The sequence below is a fragment of the Taudactylus pleione genome, unplaced genomic scaffold (assembly GCF_031769625.1).
Source record: "Taudactylus pleione unplaced genomic scaffold, aTauple2 ptg000086l, whole genome shotgun sequence".
Lineage (NCBI taxonomy): Eukaryota > Metazoa > Chordata > Amphibia > Anura > Myobatrachidae > Taudactylus > Taudactylus pleione.
In genome coordinates, this window is record NW_028284488.1 from 7,362,724 (window position 1) to 7,380,880 (window position 18,157).

At 40.5% G+C, this 18,157-nt stretch overlaps 1 protein-coding gene across 1 annotated transcript in view; it reads right to left on the reverse strand.

Moving 5' to 3' along the window:
- Nucleotides 1–18,157, reverse strand: part of LRGUK (leucine rich repeats and guanylate kinase domain containing) — a 106,608-nt gene that overhangs the window by 47,987 nt on the left and 40,464 nt on the right. The window contains exons 10-12 of the mRNA XM_088468892.1: nucleotides 13,698–13,784; nucleotides 9,905–10,011; nucleotides 5,331–5,450 (exon numbers count right to left, since the gene is read on the reverse strand). Coding sequence (XP_088325018.1) covers nucleotides 5,331–5,450; nucleotides 9,905–10,011; nucleotides 13,698–13,784 — 314 coding nt within the window. The remainder of the gene's footprint in view (nucleotides 1–5,330; nucleotides 5,451–9,904; nucleotides 10,012–13,697; nucleotides 13,785–18,157) is intronic.

Below are 18,157 nucleotides of genomic sequence, written 5' to 3' on the forward strand. Positions count from 1 at the left end.
GACTGTGGCAGAAGCAGACATTTACATTTATTTACTTTAGTCAAATATTGATTTTTTTCTGTTAGTTCTCCTTTCTTATTTGTGATGTTTCACTAGATTAGAACCCCACACATTCTGTGCTTTATTGAACTTATGTTTTATCGTAGATTTTTCAATAATTTTGTAGTCCTTGAACTGTTTTTCCCTGTATACTACACAGTTTGGGCCACATTTAAATGTAGGAGTAAACCTTGCTAGAAGGTGCACATTTTCAACATTGGGAAACCCATAATGCACTGCAGTAAAAGCAAATTTAAAATGTGCAAAAAGATTTAGAGTTGGGTGGTGGACACATCTTAGTTCAACTCTAAATCAGTGTTGAAATGCTACCTGGTGTTTGTGTGCTACATACAAAAGCTAGCAATAGTTTCCCTGCATATAAATAGATTAATTTGCACCCTTTTCATAACAACATAGTTTTCTCAGGAATAAATTGCATGATTCAAAAGGGTTTCCTCCTAAATCTAAATGAGGCCTATTGTTTATTACTGATGTTGAAAAAAGTCTCCTCTCTATCAAGTTCAACCTGCAGCCTAAATTCTAACAAAGGCTGAATAATACCCTCAGGAGCAGACCCGGGTACCGTCCACGGACTCTGCGGGTTAGATCACAGCACACGTTGCTGGTTACTTTCATCAAGTGAGCACCCACGAGCCACAGAATCCAATTGTAAAAGCCTATTCATGGTAGCTGCACGGTAATTCTATAGTGTGCAACCTGTGAGACGTGCATGAAAAAATGAGGGAATCGCTCTGAAACTCAGAAAGGTGGCAAATAACACTGGGGTACCAGTATAGAAGGATATACTGTGGTCACAAGCGAAGTATCTGAGGAGTCAGATGGATGGTTTTTATCTCAGTGGAAGAATAATAGTAAGCAATGTTTTCCACCAAATTAGAGCCTCCAGATTATTTTGGGGTACAGAAAAATTCCAGTAATGTGATTTGTAATTATTTTTAAGCAAGTTAGGAAAAATATTGGGAAAAAAACACTTGTAACCCACCTCTGCAAGTTCAAAAACTAATTTCCCATCTATACAATATTCCAGAATATATGTTCCACATAATTCCACCCTTTTTTCAGCTGTTTATAGAAAATCACCTGAAAAATGACATAATTATTGGCCAAAGTATGCTATTTACCTGCCTCCAAGTGCATGATTATTCATTAGGAGCGGTGTAGCAGAGGTTCTGCACTGTGGGCCTGATTCTGATTTGGGAATAGAGTAAAGCTAGGTACACACTATACAATTATTGGGGCGATATGCCAATAATCGGGTGATCGACCTCATTTCTTTTATAGTGTGTATGAATGATCGTTTCAGCGTTTCACTGATAAAACGGTTAGAAAACATCCACAAGCGCATTCCTTTCATTATCCAATCTGTTGGTCAAGACCGGAAATCTCAGTCTCCCTTATATTTCCTATGCTTTTTCCTGTCTTTCTGTAATTCTCCTTGTGAGCGGACATATGCAAAATCAGTGTGGTATGGCGGAAAATCAATAGTTTGTAATAAAAAAAAATGGCATAATGTGTAGCACATATATTGTGGCTTTCAATACGCCGAAAAATCAACTAGTTTGTCGTCCCGATCAAAAAAATCGGACAGTATGTAGCTAGCTTAAGACAGAGCAAGTAACTGTGCGTCTTGGTAAAACCATGCTGTACTGCAGGTGGGGCAGATTTTAAAAGTGCAGAGAGATTTAGATTTCAGAAGAGTGTGTCCTAGCTCAAATCTATACTGCAGTGTAGAAATAAAGCTGTCCAGCATATGTAGGCTACATGCAAAAGCAGTCAATATTTACCCTGCATGCAAAAATAATGTATGTATTTGCAGCCCTTGCATTGAACATGGTTTGTCCAGGGACACAGTTACTAACTCTGTCTTACTGTATTCCCAAATCAGAATCAGTCCTGTGTCCCAACATTTTTACCTTAACATAAAGATTTTTTTCTACTTTTCTCCACTCAGGGGCTGTGAACTAAAATCCATGTTAACTTCCATTGAGATTCGTGTTAACCTAACAGGGCTTGTCTAATTGAATAAGAAAGAGTTGCGGCCACGGATTTCTGTCTCATAGTAACTCGCTTTAAAGGAACCTGCGCCTTAGTGTGACAGATAACCTCATCACAGGAGAAAATAAAGGCCTTCATGACCCCAAAAATACAAATTAATTATTATTATTATTATTATTATTATTAATAATAATAAAAACAGTTATTTATATGGTGCACACATTGTGTAGTGCTTTTACAGAGAATATTTCAGTCATTCACATCAGTCCCTGTCCCAGTGGAGCTTATAATCTATATTCCCTATTACATGTACACACACACACTATGGTTAATGTTTGTTTTATCAGCCGCCAATTAACCTACTATGTTTTTGAAAATCTGGCATATTCTCTAAATTAAGGGGCCCATACATCTAGCCTCTATTGGAGCAATTCCCCGTTCTGCCGGCAGGGATCGTGAAAATCCAACATTTTGGACAATCTTGATTCTCCAGTTCTGACCCGAAAATGGTCGGAATCTGTAAGTCGGGGATTGTTTTTTCTGATTCCCTGACAAATCGCCAATTGGCGGATCAGATCGGCAGAACAGGGAATCTGCATTTAGATGTATTGCCTGCATAATTACTCACTCAGAGAAGTGCTATCAATGTAGACTGCACAATACTTTGGTTTTGCACCAGTGCACCTGGATGGTCTGCCCCGTGCACATCATGGTGTATGCTTACTGTCAGGAAACACATCTGCAAAGTAGAAGTGCACCTAGGTGAGAGGAGGAATAGCCTCCAGAAGCACACTGGGCAAACTGTAACCATCGCAAAGTCCATCATCCTATCCCTTTTCATTTACTGTTACATTCTCTCTTAAATCCGTTATTGCTCTACAATCATATATGTCTTAAATTAATCTTAAGGGTAAGGGGACATTGGGACTGTTTTTTACATATATCCCTTGTTTGTAAAGCTTTATCACTTTGCTCTACATATGGGCTTCATCTCTAGCATTGCAACATGAAGGTGCAAAGAGGTAGTGGAGATGGTATGTTTTCCAGTGTTTGATGAGTTTCCTCCTGGTACTCCAATTTTCTCCACACCACAAAAATATATTGGTATATAGTAACTAGGAGCATCTGTGCCCCTTTTATATACTTTGCAAGTAGTACTGTATTTCCCTCCCTCACTCCCACTGTTATGGTGCCCACACACGTACCGACTTGCTCGCAATCAGCCGATGTACACGATTTCCCCTGAACTCTCCCTGAACTCTCCCCAGGCAGTTGTGGTCACGATTTGAAGTTAAAAATGTCCAATCTGACTGAAGATCTATCTTGCAGCCAATGCATTGTATTCCAGATTGGCTAATCTGCCCTACAGCACGGCAGATCTAAAGATGCAAGGTACGACAAGCGGGGACAAGCATCGGCATCGTGATCAAGAGTAGAAACTCACGATTTGGCCATTTTTTACATGATCTGTCATCACGATTCGTCGAAATCGGCCAAATTGGATGAAAAGTCGGTATGTGTGTGGGCACCTTTACTCATGGCCTGTGGAATCTAGGCAGACCAAAGCTATTTCTGCAGTGCACATTGGATGAATCTCTCCTGTGTGATGCTACTTATTAGGTCAAGTAGCTGTTCACAAAAATGGACCCTAGTGCATGTGGTATAGAAAGTAGACAGTAAATGGCTATGGGGCAGAGACTGATGAGGATTATTAAATATTATCTGTATAGCACTGAATAACATAATGGTGCTATATAAACAAATAAATAAGTTGCATGGTTATTATTACTACTGCCTAGATTATCACTTCATTTATACCCCCTTTCAAACCGAGTCTCTGACCCAGGATATTGCTGGGGCAAGCCGGATCAGCTGCCAGTCTGAAAGGGTTGACCCAAGTTGTGTGTCCTGGGTTATTCCCGGGACCAAACCAGGTCAGGTGCGGTGTGGAAGGGCAACCCGGGTTATTCAACCCAAGTTGCAGTAAAAGCAGATGATTGACGTCTGAGGATCGCTGGTAGATCAGGTCATCTTATAGCTGCAGAGCAGACAGCCTGTAATGTACACTTCTAATGAATCACACGTTTGGAAGGGCAGACATGGGTGCAGTGTGACAGGGGGCAACCCGGGAATAACCAGGGCCCAAGGTATGGTATAAAAGGGGTGTGAGCATCTGTAACATGGCTTGAAACAGTGTTCAAAATACTGGATCATTCCCGGGAGTTGGTCTGAAAGTGGTATTAATTACATTCAATTTCATTTGTCATTTTATATCCCAATCTGCTATTTTGTCAAAAACTTTCTGCGGCACTGTGTAAATAACAAAGCTTACATAGTTTAGTGAACCCATCACCAATACACAGTGCAAATGCTCATATTGGCAATGCAGCTTATTAGTTTAGTAGGAGATGATAGACTCTTTTCTGAGAATAATTTGTTCAGCCCAAAGGGTTTGATTCAATTCACCGCGCTGTTTGGTCCGACAGTTGCCAGTTAAGTTGGAGAATGCCGGGTCTCGCAACTTAACCTGGGTGTTTGGTCACGGGAACCGTAATTCTCCGACTAAAGTGCTGGCCGCGAGGCTGTTAGTGCCGTGCTAAGCCTGAAAACAGCCGCGTGGCCAGCACTTTTGTCGTATTTCTCTTCCCACCTTCAGGGGGTGCGAGAAGAAATCGTTTAGTCGGCCCAAACAGCACAGTGAATTGATTATCCCAGGGAGCTCCCTCCCGGGGCTATTCAGCATTGCGCTGTATTAAATCGAGCCAATGGCTACTCACATGGTGTGAATGTGTGATAAGTACACTTTAAGGTTTTCATATAATGACAGAGAGTGAATATCAACATTCTAAGGTGCTTCAATGTGTCATTTTATGTATTAAAATAAACTGGTCACTTACATCTGTGATCCCCAGGAACAATTTACACAACAGGAGTGTAACATTAGATTAAATAAGTACTCTTAAATCTAGCATTATGACTTCAAAAGATCAGTTGAATCTCATTGCGTATGTTTAAAAGATGTGTTTCATTTTCCGCTGGGCAGTGAACCAGTTACACATCTTCTGAGTGATTTGAACCACATTGTACATAGTTAGGCTGCCATATCATCGCTTTAATTCGGGACACATGTGAATTACACAGGTTCTGTGGCTGATTAAAACCAGGTGAAATGGAGACTTGAAGTCAGCCAGCCACAGAATCTGTGTAATTCATATGTGTCCCGAATTAAAGGGATGATATGGCAAGTCTATACATTGTAAAAATGAATGTCTTACCCGTAGTGGAAGAACTCCTTAAACTCCCTGCACATTCTGTGTGCTAGTTCTCGCTTCCCACAGGACTGGGGCCCAGTAAGCACCAGCATGGGGTAAGGGGTATCCAGATTGGGCAAAGTGCTGTAACACAGGAGAATGCTTGTCAGTGTGATTTGTAGATGTACTGATCTAGCACATGAGGAGTTTGGGAACTCAGGCATAGTTATCTAGATTAGTAACATACATTTTCTCCATGAATATCAAATCCAACTGTAGACATGAGGAGGACATTGGTACATCTCATGTTTTATGTAATAATCCTAACAATTGCGCACTATTTGGAATTATACAAACATTATATTAAAATCATTCAACACTTGCTTTCTCTGTGTTCACAAATCATACAATGCAGATAGAATAAACTGTCATCATTACTTGTATTCATATTTAGCAAATGAGTGTATTGTTTCCTATGGATTAAAGTACCTGTCTGCTACGTGCACATTATACAAGCTGATGCCTTGTGCTCTTCTGTCACGTGCACATTATACCAACCTGCCACATCCTGCTGTAATCTTATTCTTAGACACTCAGAGAGAACTTTGTGTCATTTCAAAAATATTTTGAACAAAAAGACATGTATGAAGACAAAGCACTTATGTTTCTTATTTAGGTCTCCATACTCCTATTAGTAGGATTTGTGTTTGTGCTCTGATGTTAGATCAGCTTCCTGTAGCTCTCCATCTGCTGTACAATTTCCACTTACTGTATATCACACGAAGAACTGTATCATAGCTGTAGCAGAGCTGCAGGTAGCCCCCTACTGTCTTATGAATATCAAAAAACACACTGAAAGAACACTGCCCATGGTGCTAGTATTAATGTAATTACACAGATAAATCAGGGGTACACATTCTGCTGCTCCTGGATAATCTGGATCCCTATAACACAGAACATCATAAAACAAACATAAGGAGCACTTATTATGTAAATCTGGTGGTAATAATTGTTTCATTTATATAGCACTTTTCAAAGGACTCAAGGTGCTTAACAGATAGTATAAGCATAATATAGAGGTTTAGATTTGCCTGAAAAACAGACCCCATGAAGATCAGGGCTGTAGAGAGTGGCCATGGGCTCCGGTACTGAGAGGAGGTGTGGCCAATCCGAGTAGGCACGGCCACAACCCTTCTTAAATAATATTGCAGGACCCTGCCTCCTGCAGATCACACGGCCCTGCCCACAGCAATCGGCATGTATGGAGAGAGACTTCCTCCAGAGTGCGCATGTCCCCGTCCTCACAAACCCACCTCCTCATAGCTGTACAGGGGATGCCGGCAGCCACACAGAAAGGAAAATATCCCCCGTAGCAGCTGACCAGGGCTGCTCTAACTAGCCGCTCCCCCCTTCCCTCAGGATTATTCATCCTGTCCACAAAGGATCCAGGTGATGCAGCCATTTTAGGCACACTATGGGCGATATTCAATTTGTGAGCGAAAAGTTCGTGCAGGACTTTTCGCTCCACATCTGAGGTTTTGCAGGGATAAAGTATCGGGCGCGCGCCCACTTTATCCCTGCATTCAATTAGGATCCAGTGAAAATGGGACCCGGCGGAAAGGTAAGTATTGCAAAAATTTGTGAATTCTTCCTAGTACCCCCCTAAATATGTCCTGTAATGGGGGATCACTATGGGTACCCCCGCTTTTCCCTGCTGAAGCTAATTAGGGGTTTTAAATAGCCGCAGCAGGTGCTTTTTTGAGCCTGTGAACAAGTGGTGAAGAATAGCACTTAGGTGGCCATAAAATTTGGGGTACATGAAAATGGGTGCAAGCATATTTTTAAATCCCTAAAGTGCATTTTTAAAATTCTTCAAAAATGTACCTGCCGCTACTACCCGCAATGAAGAAAACACCTGCCGCATACTTGGAAACCCCTCTGGAATCTATTTAGCTACTTTAGGATTTTGTCCCCCATAATTTATTTATTTTTTAACTCAAAATTCAAGATAATTTTTTGGGTTGTCCCAAATTTTTTTTTTTACTTTTTTTGACACATTATCTTTAGGGGACACTCCCAGGGCTGCAGGCTATTTTTTTAAGCCTGCACAACTAAACCCCAATTCTGCACTTTTCACCATGTTTTACATGGCGAAAAGTTATCCCCGTTTTCTAACAAAGGCTTTTCACACCGGCGAAAAGTCTTTGAAATTGAATACAGGGATAATGCAAACAGGCGAAAATGATGTCATCTGCGATAAATGATCGCAGATAACGAGTTTTCGCTTCAAATTGAATACTGCCCTATTTAAGATTACACTGGGCTGATTACAGGCAGTGCCTGGAATTGATTACACATAATTGGGGAGACAAAAATACTAGGATAGATCCTTGACAAATCATCAGAACCATGCATTGTTCATTCCACATAATAGTGTACCAGGTAAGGCAGCCACATTATGCGCACTACATTGGTTACAATGTGCAATTAAAAAGAAAAACTTTTTCAATGGCTTAAACATCAGACAAAAATAGATATGATATTTTTGGTGGAAATCTCTTGTAACCAGATCTGGACCCCCAATTGTAGCACCAGTACCAGAATTTGTGGCTGTTGATTTTTTATTGTCTATTTTTCTTTTAGCAACTAAAACTTACTTGCGGCTTTCAGCATCCTCTGTCTTCTTCTTTCCTCAGACTGTATATAAATCTATTGTACTTATAGTGTATTTGTCCCTTTATTACTTTTTCTATATGGCTATTTAAGAGTGGTACTAGGCAGCACTTCTAGTTACTCGGGCAGAGTAGAGCCTTGCCCAAAGCTGCTGGACAATTTGCCCAATGATCATGTGTTTGTGACAAAGTGAGAGAGAGGGTCAGCCATAGAGGACTCGGTACAGATGGTCACTGAAGACTGCAAAAGCCATAGAAGAAGTGCTGCATACACTCTACTAAACAAAAAAGGTATATGTAGATATATAGCCTTACCATACAGCGCTGTTTAATTGGTTGAGATACAACAAAATTTATTCTCATAAAATAACAATTCATACATCGACATATGACGAACAATACATTTAGCCACTTTAAAAAAAGCCAGCATGACTCAATGATTGATTACATATATCATATTATTCATATCAAAAACATACTTTTAAAATGATATCTATATATTAATAAGGTTAGTTAATACACAATGTATGAGGGCTTTGGTCCTAATTGATAAAAAACAACAACAACCTCTGTCTCATTAGACACCTCAGATTCCGTGCAATTCAATAGGCAGGGCTTGTACAAAGCCTACACCAGGCAATATTTGTTCCATGCAACTAATTGATCTCCCTGTCTGAGGAAGCCGCTGATGGTGTCTTACTAGGCGGAGAAACGCGTTACACATGGTACCTGGATGATAGAGGCGGTAATACTATATTGACAATTGTCATAAGCGCTCACTAAGGAATTGGAGAAAGGACTGTATAGTTACAATTGACTATTTATTCTTGTGGGACAGCAGCAGAGAGCATTATGCCCAGTATGTGCTGAATCAAAATGGGATTAGAAGTGGCTGCTTACCACAATATGCATGCTTTTGAATACTAACACCGCTCCATAAGCGCTTACTAACCGCATGGATTATTCACACTGATTAATTGGCTTCATATAAAGGAGACTTTGCTGTTTGCTTCATGGAGATCAATTAGTTGCAAAGAACAAATATTGCCAGTTGTAGGCTTTGTACAAGCCCTGCCTATTGAATTGCACGGAATCTGAGGTGTCTAATGAGACGCAGGTTGTTGTTGTTTTTTATCAATTAGGACCAAAGTCCTCATACATTGTGTATTAATTAACCTTATTAATATATAGATATCATTTTAAAAGTATGTTTTTGATATGAATAATATGATATATGTAATCAATCATTGAGTCATGCTGGCTTTTTTTAATGTGGCTAAATGTATTGTTCGTCATATGTCGATGTATGAATTGTTATTTTATGAGAATAAATTTTATTGTATCTCAACCAATTAAACAGCGCTCTCTGGTAAGGCTATATATATATCTACATTTACCTTTTTTTTTATTGTGATATTTAGGGGTACAACACCCTTGGTTGGGAGCTGCAGTTATATTGGAGTGTATACTGTCACCTATTAGATTAGCGCCCTTAGGGTTTTGGTTCACTCTACTAAACAGTGTATATATCAAACAGGTATGATGGGTGGTTATGTTTCACATATAATTACTGTATATAATCCCCCCCAGCAAAAATAAAAATAAAATAATATTTAATTAATTAAATTACACATGAAACCTTATTTTGTTTCAACCAGATTATTTTAATAGACAGGGTGTATAAAGACAGAAAAGGTAATATACTATATCCAGATTAAATATGTGTGCATTACTTTATTCTTTATTTAGATCTGTAAATAATTAGTTGAGTAATAAATATTTTTCAGAATTCATTTTTAAATCACATATCCCTTTACACTATGTCTCAAACTCAAAACCAGTTTGATTTTTTAGGGTATACAATATTCAAGGTCAACATCTGAAAAGAAAAAACATCACTTAAAATATTACAGGTGTTGAGGTTACCTGTCGAAGATCTTCTGTGGCTGAATCATACTGTACATAACATTGGCCATGTGATCCCGTCCAGCAATTACCTCTGGGGGAGGGTCATACTTATTCACTGCTGCCACCTGACCATTGCCCAGTGAAAAAATAAAAATATTATCATGTCGTTGTTTATTAGTGTAACACAGAGAACTACCTGCCTGCACCTGACAGAAAAACAGACCACCAGGTTACATTTCTAGTACAAAATTAGTGTGAGCTGTATAGAAAATTTGCTAGATTTATACGGTCACAACTGGCCATCCAGTGTAAACCTACATATTTCAATGCTAGTTCTGCTCATGGTACTTTTAGCCAGGGCCGTAGCTAGGGTAGTGTGGCCGGTGCCATCGCACAGGGCACCACAAGTCAGGGGGCGCTGTTTGGGCCTGTCAAATTTCTGTTTAATATCATCCTCACTTGTAGTTTCCTCTTATTTCATCCTCAGCATCTCATGGCCTCTCCTATCTCTTCCCTGGCCCTTCCCCATGAAGCCATGGGCCTTTTTTGGGTGCATTATGTCCCTTTGAAAAATGAGGGGGGTGCCAATGCTCTTTCTGACACAGGGCACCAAAAAGTCTAGTTACGGCTCTGCTTTTAGCACTTAACATAATTCAGCCACAGAACTCTGTGCATCTTCTCCTTACAACATACTCGTCTACTCTCCCAGAATGCCTGAGAGACTTCCACGTAATGTGGAGTTCTCCTAGACTCACTGAAGAGCTGTCACCCTACTGCTTCCCTTGATAAAGCTATTCATAGTCATCATGGCCTGACACCTGTGCAATGCCACAAATCAGGGTTCAGCAAAGCGGGGGGGTGATGCAAAGATGAAACAAATCTCTCAGCGGAGGAAGCCAAAAGTACTTGCAAGTATGCCTACATCTGGTTTCTAAGAGCAGCTAGTGACATTTATAATCAGAGCGAGAAGTGTAAGGTAGGGTACACACTAGACGATAAATTGGACAATTTGATGATTTTAGATAAATTAAAACGACAAGTCTCCCACATCGTCTAATGTGCACACACTATTGCGTGCTCCCACGTGTCATCAGCAACGTCGTGGAATTGGCCGTACTGCATGGCCAAACACAAAAGATCGCATGCGATGCAGTGCATATTAATGAAGAACGAAACAAACGATCGGTCCGTGTTTCATTAAATCTCCTAGTGTACCAGCAATCTTGCATGGTCCGGGTTGAAAAGTAATCATCCCGACCATCGGCCGGGTCGTTTAATGCGTACCGGGGTTTATTGTGTACACATGGAACAAGGGGAGAGATGTATCAAAGCTTGGAGACAGATAAAGTGGAGAGACATAAAGAACAATCAGCGTATAACTGTAATTTTTACAGGCTGTGTCTCACAAATGACATTTAGGAGCTGATTGGTTGGTACTTTGGGGTCTATTCATGAAGTAGTGATAAGCCATGTTTAACTAAAAAAAGGGCTTTTCACTGCTTCATTCTATTCATGAAGTGAGTTACCGTGGAGAAGTTGATGACTTCTCCAGCTGCACCCCCGCTCCATGGCTGGAAAACTCTCCCCGTATGGGGAAAGTGATTCATACAATGGAAAGCTCAGCTTTCCGTTCCTCTGCTACGTACAGATTCACAATCTCAGAATGGCGTAAACTGGACAGCAAGACGATAAGAGCAGGGAAGGTGAAAGCTCTGCCCCTGTAGCCCAGTGTACTGTGCAGCAGGTCTGATGTGACCTGTTGCTCTCAGGTGCCGGTGCATGCACAGTAGGAAGAAGACATATCGGGCTCCTGATACTGCATGTCTGTCTCCGTACTGCTTCCCGGGAACGCGGAGGGGCCAGTTACCGGAGAACGTCGTCTGACAGGTAAGTGTACATGTTGTTACAAAACATCACTATATATCACATCAATGTGATGCTATATATATAGTGATATTTTTCAGTAGCCAGTTCATGTTCTACATGAATAGACCCCTTTCTCTCTCTGAGGATTACACACGAGCAATCGAACTCATATTGTGCTTAGGTCAGTACAAATGCTGAGAATCTATAACATCTGGTACTCTGCATACTGTATGAAAAGGTTTTTAAGAAACAGGAACATTATAAAGATTTGGGGGTAGATTTATTTAAGCGATAAACTGGAGAAAGTACAAACCAATCATCCTCTGTCATTTTCCTAGCACAGCCTGTACAGTTACAGCTAGAAGCTGATTGGTTGGTACTTTATCTCTCTCCAACATTTATTAAATCTCTCCCTCAATAATTAAAAAAAAAAAAATCTGCTTTAGTCCTTCATTTCATCTGATGATATATAGAAGTTTCAGTTCAAAGTTAATCCAATACTGTAACATAATACATTAATTTGTATAATAAAACTTTCCTACTACTATTCTACCACCATATAAATTAGTATTCATTACCATATGTACTCCTCAGCAGCTTCAGAACCCAGTACCCATATGCCTACAATCCATTCTGTCCTACTCCTAACTAATCATTAAATTATATTCATACAAAATGCATATAACTAATATGAAAAGGAACATCCACAGGGTTCCAAAACACACAGAAAATAATATATGCAATTTTGGAAGGTGCTCTGAAAGATAGTGTTCACAAATTATATAAGCAACTGAGAGTAAGCAACTATATGGTATATTAAACCATAGCTGAGAAAACACATGTAACCGGGGTAATATATAACATGGATATGATGCAATGAGGAAACAGACGCAGCACAACAACAAACAGAAAATACAGCAAAACCAACAGCAGGTGCACTCGGATCACACTATTAGCTTAATAGTTATTATTTCCGATATGTAAAATATCAGCACAAGCTAACTTTCCCTCTCCTCCCATCAATGGAGCCTATAGTAATTCATTATTTGAATGTAATTTACAGGGACACTTACTGGACAAGTACATGTAAGACTGTCACGCACAATGTACTATAACACGTATCATGACTTAATGTCACTTTAAATACACATTTGTAAGAAATATTAGTGTATGGAACAGAGTACTAGAACAGCTTGTGCAATTTATATCTTTACTACAGAAATGAAGAAAAGAAACTACACCTGATGCTCTAGTCTACTCCAAGAATTAGGGACAAGGAGAAAAACCTTCATTGTAGATGGAAATTAGAAACATTACTTTTTATTCTGATTCTTTCATGCAGCAAATTGGTCATTTCCATTATAATGTGCATCACAGACACCCCTTACACTTGTGCACCCTGGATCATACTTGTATTTGTATTACTTATACTTTGTGCATACTTCATACTTCTGTGTGTGTGCTACATGTGACTAGCTGCTGAACCACTTGTCACTTAGATAGGGTAATGGTGAATGTTGCAGGAGTGGCATGCAGTCACAGTGCAGGTATATGGGCATATACTGTATAACTGCTATTTTCCTAAGAGCACACTGGTTGTGTTTGATGCTCCAAATAAAATGTGTGATACGTTAATGACTGTGCATGCAGCCTGGATTGTACAGCCTGAGTTAGTGCAATTGATTTTCGTTAGTTTATTAAGAAACCATTGCTAGAACTTTAACTAGGATCTACGTACTGATAATGACTATGAAAATGCATTTTTCAGAAACTGTCTAGAGGTGTATACTCAGGATGCACGCTGTCTGTCGCCACACCTAACATGTCATTCCTCTGGGACCAACTATGTTTTCCTCACTGAGTCACCAGTGTAATTACTTGGCAACACTGATTGCTTTGGGAAGATGTTTATTAATCGGAGGAAAGCAGGTGCTGCGATAAATACCTTCTCCTCAACTTTGATCTTCTTCTGATCCAGTTCAGTTAATCTCTGCAGCATAAACAGCACTGACAGCCAGTACTCTGCTTGTTCCTAGAGCAGAAACAATAAGTCGCTTAAAGGTAAATCAGCTACAATTAGTTATAGATTATGGATACATAGGCAAATGCACGCGCGGGGTGGGGGAGGGGGGGGGATTGGGAGTTCCGGTTGCCAGCCTACACCATGACTTAAACAGAAATAGTAATATAATAGAATTTTACTAGTGCTGCATGTTCTTCTGAGTATCATAAATGAACTAATTAGCACCACCTTTAACATGTGTCAGCCAGCAATATATACACCTGTGCACCAACTAGGAGATCTGAAAAACATGCACTGTTAAGTCCCCCATACATCAGAGATGGATCAAAAAGTTATCGAGATTGGCAGATTGGTGAAATTTAACATGTAGAATTTCACCGATCCTGCGATGGATCGTGGAACATCGATGTCCATCTGTCGGCATTTCTGACCGGCGTTTCTGATCCGATCGCAGGATCGCAACGATCCATCTCTGATGTATGGGGGCCTTTAGCGGTGCACTGCTATAGACCATCAATAGGGTTCATTATTAATACTGTATAACAATACACTATTCAGTGCATGACAAGACCAATACTGTATGTACATTTATGTCCAGAGCAGTACTAGGTTCTTCCGCTGCTATCCCAGACTCCGGGAATCACATCTGAAATAAAAACACTCAGCTCAGGCAGGATGGCCGCACTGCAGCATTTAATGGCTTACTGTGATTGCTGGTCCTGTATATGCTGGAATTATGACACACAATGCACTTTGTATGACACATATTAAAGCTGGTTAAGTGCGAATTATGCACTCTTCATGGACTGGCCCAATCACGCTAAAATCAAGCATTTGGAAACCCCCTTCCAGAAATCCTGTGTTTGCCACTGGTTTAAACATTTTATATGATGTGTCAGACACCTCAAAAGTGCAGTACAGCAGAAACTCAGAAGAAGATGTACAGCCATGGCCAAAAGTTTTGAGAATGACACAAGTATTGGTTTTCACAAAGTTTGCTGCTTCAGTGTTTTTAGACCTTTTTTGTGAGATGTTACTATGGTATACTGAAGTAATATTAAAAGTATTTCATAAGTGTCAAAGACTTTTATTGACAATTACATTAAGTTTATGCAAAGAGTCAATATTTGCAGTGTTGACCCTTCTTTTTCAAGACCTCTGCAATTCACCCTGGCATGTTGTCAATCAACTTCTGTCCACATACTGACTGATTGCCACCCATTCTTGCCTAATCAATGGTTGGAGTTTGTCAGAATTTGTGGGTTTTTGTTTGTCCACCCACAACTGAGGATTGACCACAAGTTCTCGATGGCATTTAAGGTCTGGGGAGTTTCCTGGCCATGGACCCAAAATTTTGATGTTTTGTTCCCCGAGCCACTTAGTTATCACTTTTGCCTTATGACAAGGTGCTCCATCATGCTCGAAAAGGCATTGTTTGTCACCAAACTGTTCTTAGATGGTTGGGAGAAGTTGCTCTTTGAGGATGTTTTGGTGCAATTCTTTATTCATGGATGTGTTCTTAGGCAAAATTGTGAATGAGCCCACTCCTTTGGCTGAGAAGCAACCCCACACATGAATGGTCTCAGGATGCTTTACTGTTGGCATGACACAGTACAAAGACTTTTGGAGGATGGCCTGGTGTCAAGAAGGGCAGCAAAGAAGCCACTAATCTCCAGGAAAAACATCAGGGACAGACTGATATTCTGCAAAAGGTACAGGGATTAGACTGCTGAGGACTGGGATAAAGTTATTTTCTCTGATGAATCCCCTTTCAGATTGTTTGGGACATCTGGAAAAAAGCTTGTCCGGAGAAGGAAAGGTGAGCGCTACCATCAGTCCTGTGTCAGCAAACTTTGTGAAAACCAATACTTGTATCATTCTCAAAACTTTTGGCCATGGCTGTACCAGTGGATGGCAAAGAATACAATAGCAATATGATTTTTATGTGTTAGTGACTAATAGCAAGAAACCAAAAAAGTCCATAAATAACTAAGCACAAGTGCAATGATCAGAGTATTTACTGCATCATTGTATATTCTTCACATATAATGATAGGAAGATCAAAACCAGATATTAGATAAAATTACCTGGAATTAACCACAAAATGTTGCTAAAAAAAAATTTCAATTATTTATTACCAGTTATTTATATAGCGCACACATATTCTGCAGTGCTTTACAGAGAATATTTGTCCATTCACATCAGTCCCTGCCCCAGTGGAGCTTACAATTTAAATTCCCTATCACATGTACGCATACACACTAGGGTTAATTTTGTTGGGAGGAAATTAACATACCAGTATATTTTTGGAGTGTGGTAGGAAACCGAAGTATCCGAAGGAAACCCACGCAAGAACAGGGAGAATATACAAACTCCAAACAGTTAGGGCCATAGTGGGAATAGAACCAATGACCTCAGTGCTTTGAGGCAGCAATGCTACCCATTACACTATCTGTGCTGCCTCAAATATATACAACACCCAATGGCAATGTGAAAAATATATATACAACACCCAATGGCAATGTGAAAAATATATATACAACACCCAATGACAATGTGAAAAATATATATACAACACCCACTGGCAATGTGAAATGAAAAGACCCCTTGGATTCAGTAACTGGTTATACTACCATTAATACATATTTCCTGCAGTTATTAATCAGTCTCTCACAGCACTTTGGAAGAATGTTGACCCCATTATTCCATTATAGGTCTCTAGCATGGGCCGCAGCAGCTCAGTGACGTGCACTATTGTGCTCCAAAACACTGAGGCAGAAATGTAATATAGCCTGCGAGATACAGGCATCCACAAGATTCTGGAGGGTCTGCCCAATATTTGAAAGCAATAATTTTTTAAAAGGTCTTTGCCTTTTAAATTATCACTTATTCAAAACATTGGGCAGACCTGCATCTCGTAAGCTATTACATTTCTACCTGAGTATTTATTTACAGTTAGGAGTAAATCCTGCTAAAGGGTACACATATGCACCTGGGCAAACTATGGGTCTGATTCAGCAGCGTACGCAATTTGGATCGCAGCTGCGATTTCATATGAAACGCAGCTGCGAAAATATGCTAATGCCTGCCACAGCTCAGCCAGCATAAAGACGCCCACTGCTGCCTTCTCACATCCGTCCAACCTCGCAATTCTGCTTAAACATCGGTACCATCGACGCACATCAGCCAGTCATGCAGCATTTACACCAGGTCTGAACAGCAGCAGAAACTGCAAGTCTCGTCTGCAAGTCTCGTCGCACGCAGAGAGCTCTCATGCTACGCATGCAATCAGCGGTCAAACGGCAGCCATGCCTGTGTTTTTCTGACCATTCCCCCGTCACCGCCCCCAAACGCTGACAGCCTGTCACTCACTTTGCAATGGATTATTTTGTGCGTCCGTAATCGCAATGCGATCACTGCACAAGTGCAGTGCGGCTTGTACGCATGCGCAATGGCAAACAATCGTTCAACTGCGTTATCACTATTGCTTACACGGCTGTATCAGGCCCTATGCGTGATGCAATTAGTGTAAATGCAGTTTTTGTTTTCTTTTTGGCATGCAGGGAAAACGTGCCCGCAATTGTCTGTTACACACATATACTGGGTATTATGACAATGGTTCTATTTACTACAATCCGCATATTGAATGCGGATTGTAGTGTGATATTGCCGAGTGAATTCGCATTGCGAATTCAGGCAATATCACAGGGATTTACTATAAATCCCTTGCAGGGACAGAGCTTGTGATAAAGCTCTGTCCCTGCGGCTCCCATCCGCACTCTAGTCGCGGTATTTTCGGAAAAAATACCGCGACTAAGAGCGCGCGCATGCGCTGACCCACCGTCGCTGCTACCCCGCACCGATGCTAAGCCCCGCCCCCCGCGATCGCGGACCCCCGCGAGCTCCCCCTCCCTTCATTACACTTACCTGCATCCTCCTGGCCTCCGGTGATCTTCTCCGGGCTTCCCGATCAGGTGATCTCCCATACTGCACTGGGACCCGATCACCTGATGACCGGGCCGCAGTGCACTATGGGAGACCAGCTGACCGGAGAGGAGCCATCACCGGAGGCCCGATCACCAGTCCCTGGATTCAGGTAAGTAAAAAAAAAAATGTTTCAATTTTTTTTTTTACAGCAATCAGCTTGCGGTCTGTTTAGACCACATAGCTGATTACTGGGTATTTTTTTACAATTTATTTTTAGTAACTATGGTCGGATCACATTTCCCATTACAATTATGGGAAATGCGATCTGCTTTACTAAAAATAAGTGATACTAGGGGTTGGAGTAGAATTTTACTAATTCTACTCCAATTGCCCTGTAATAACTACAGGTGAAACTAAAATAATGTGAAAATGGTGTGAAAACACCCTTTTTCACT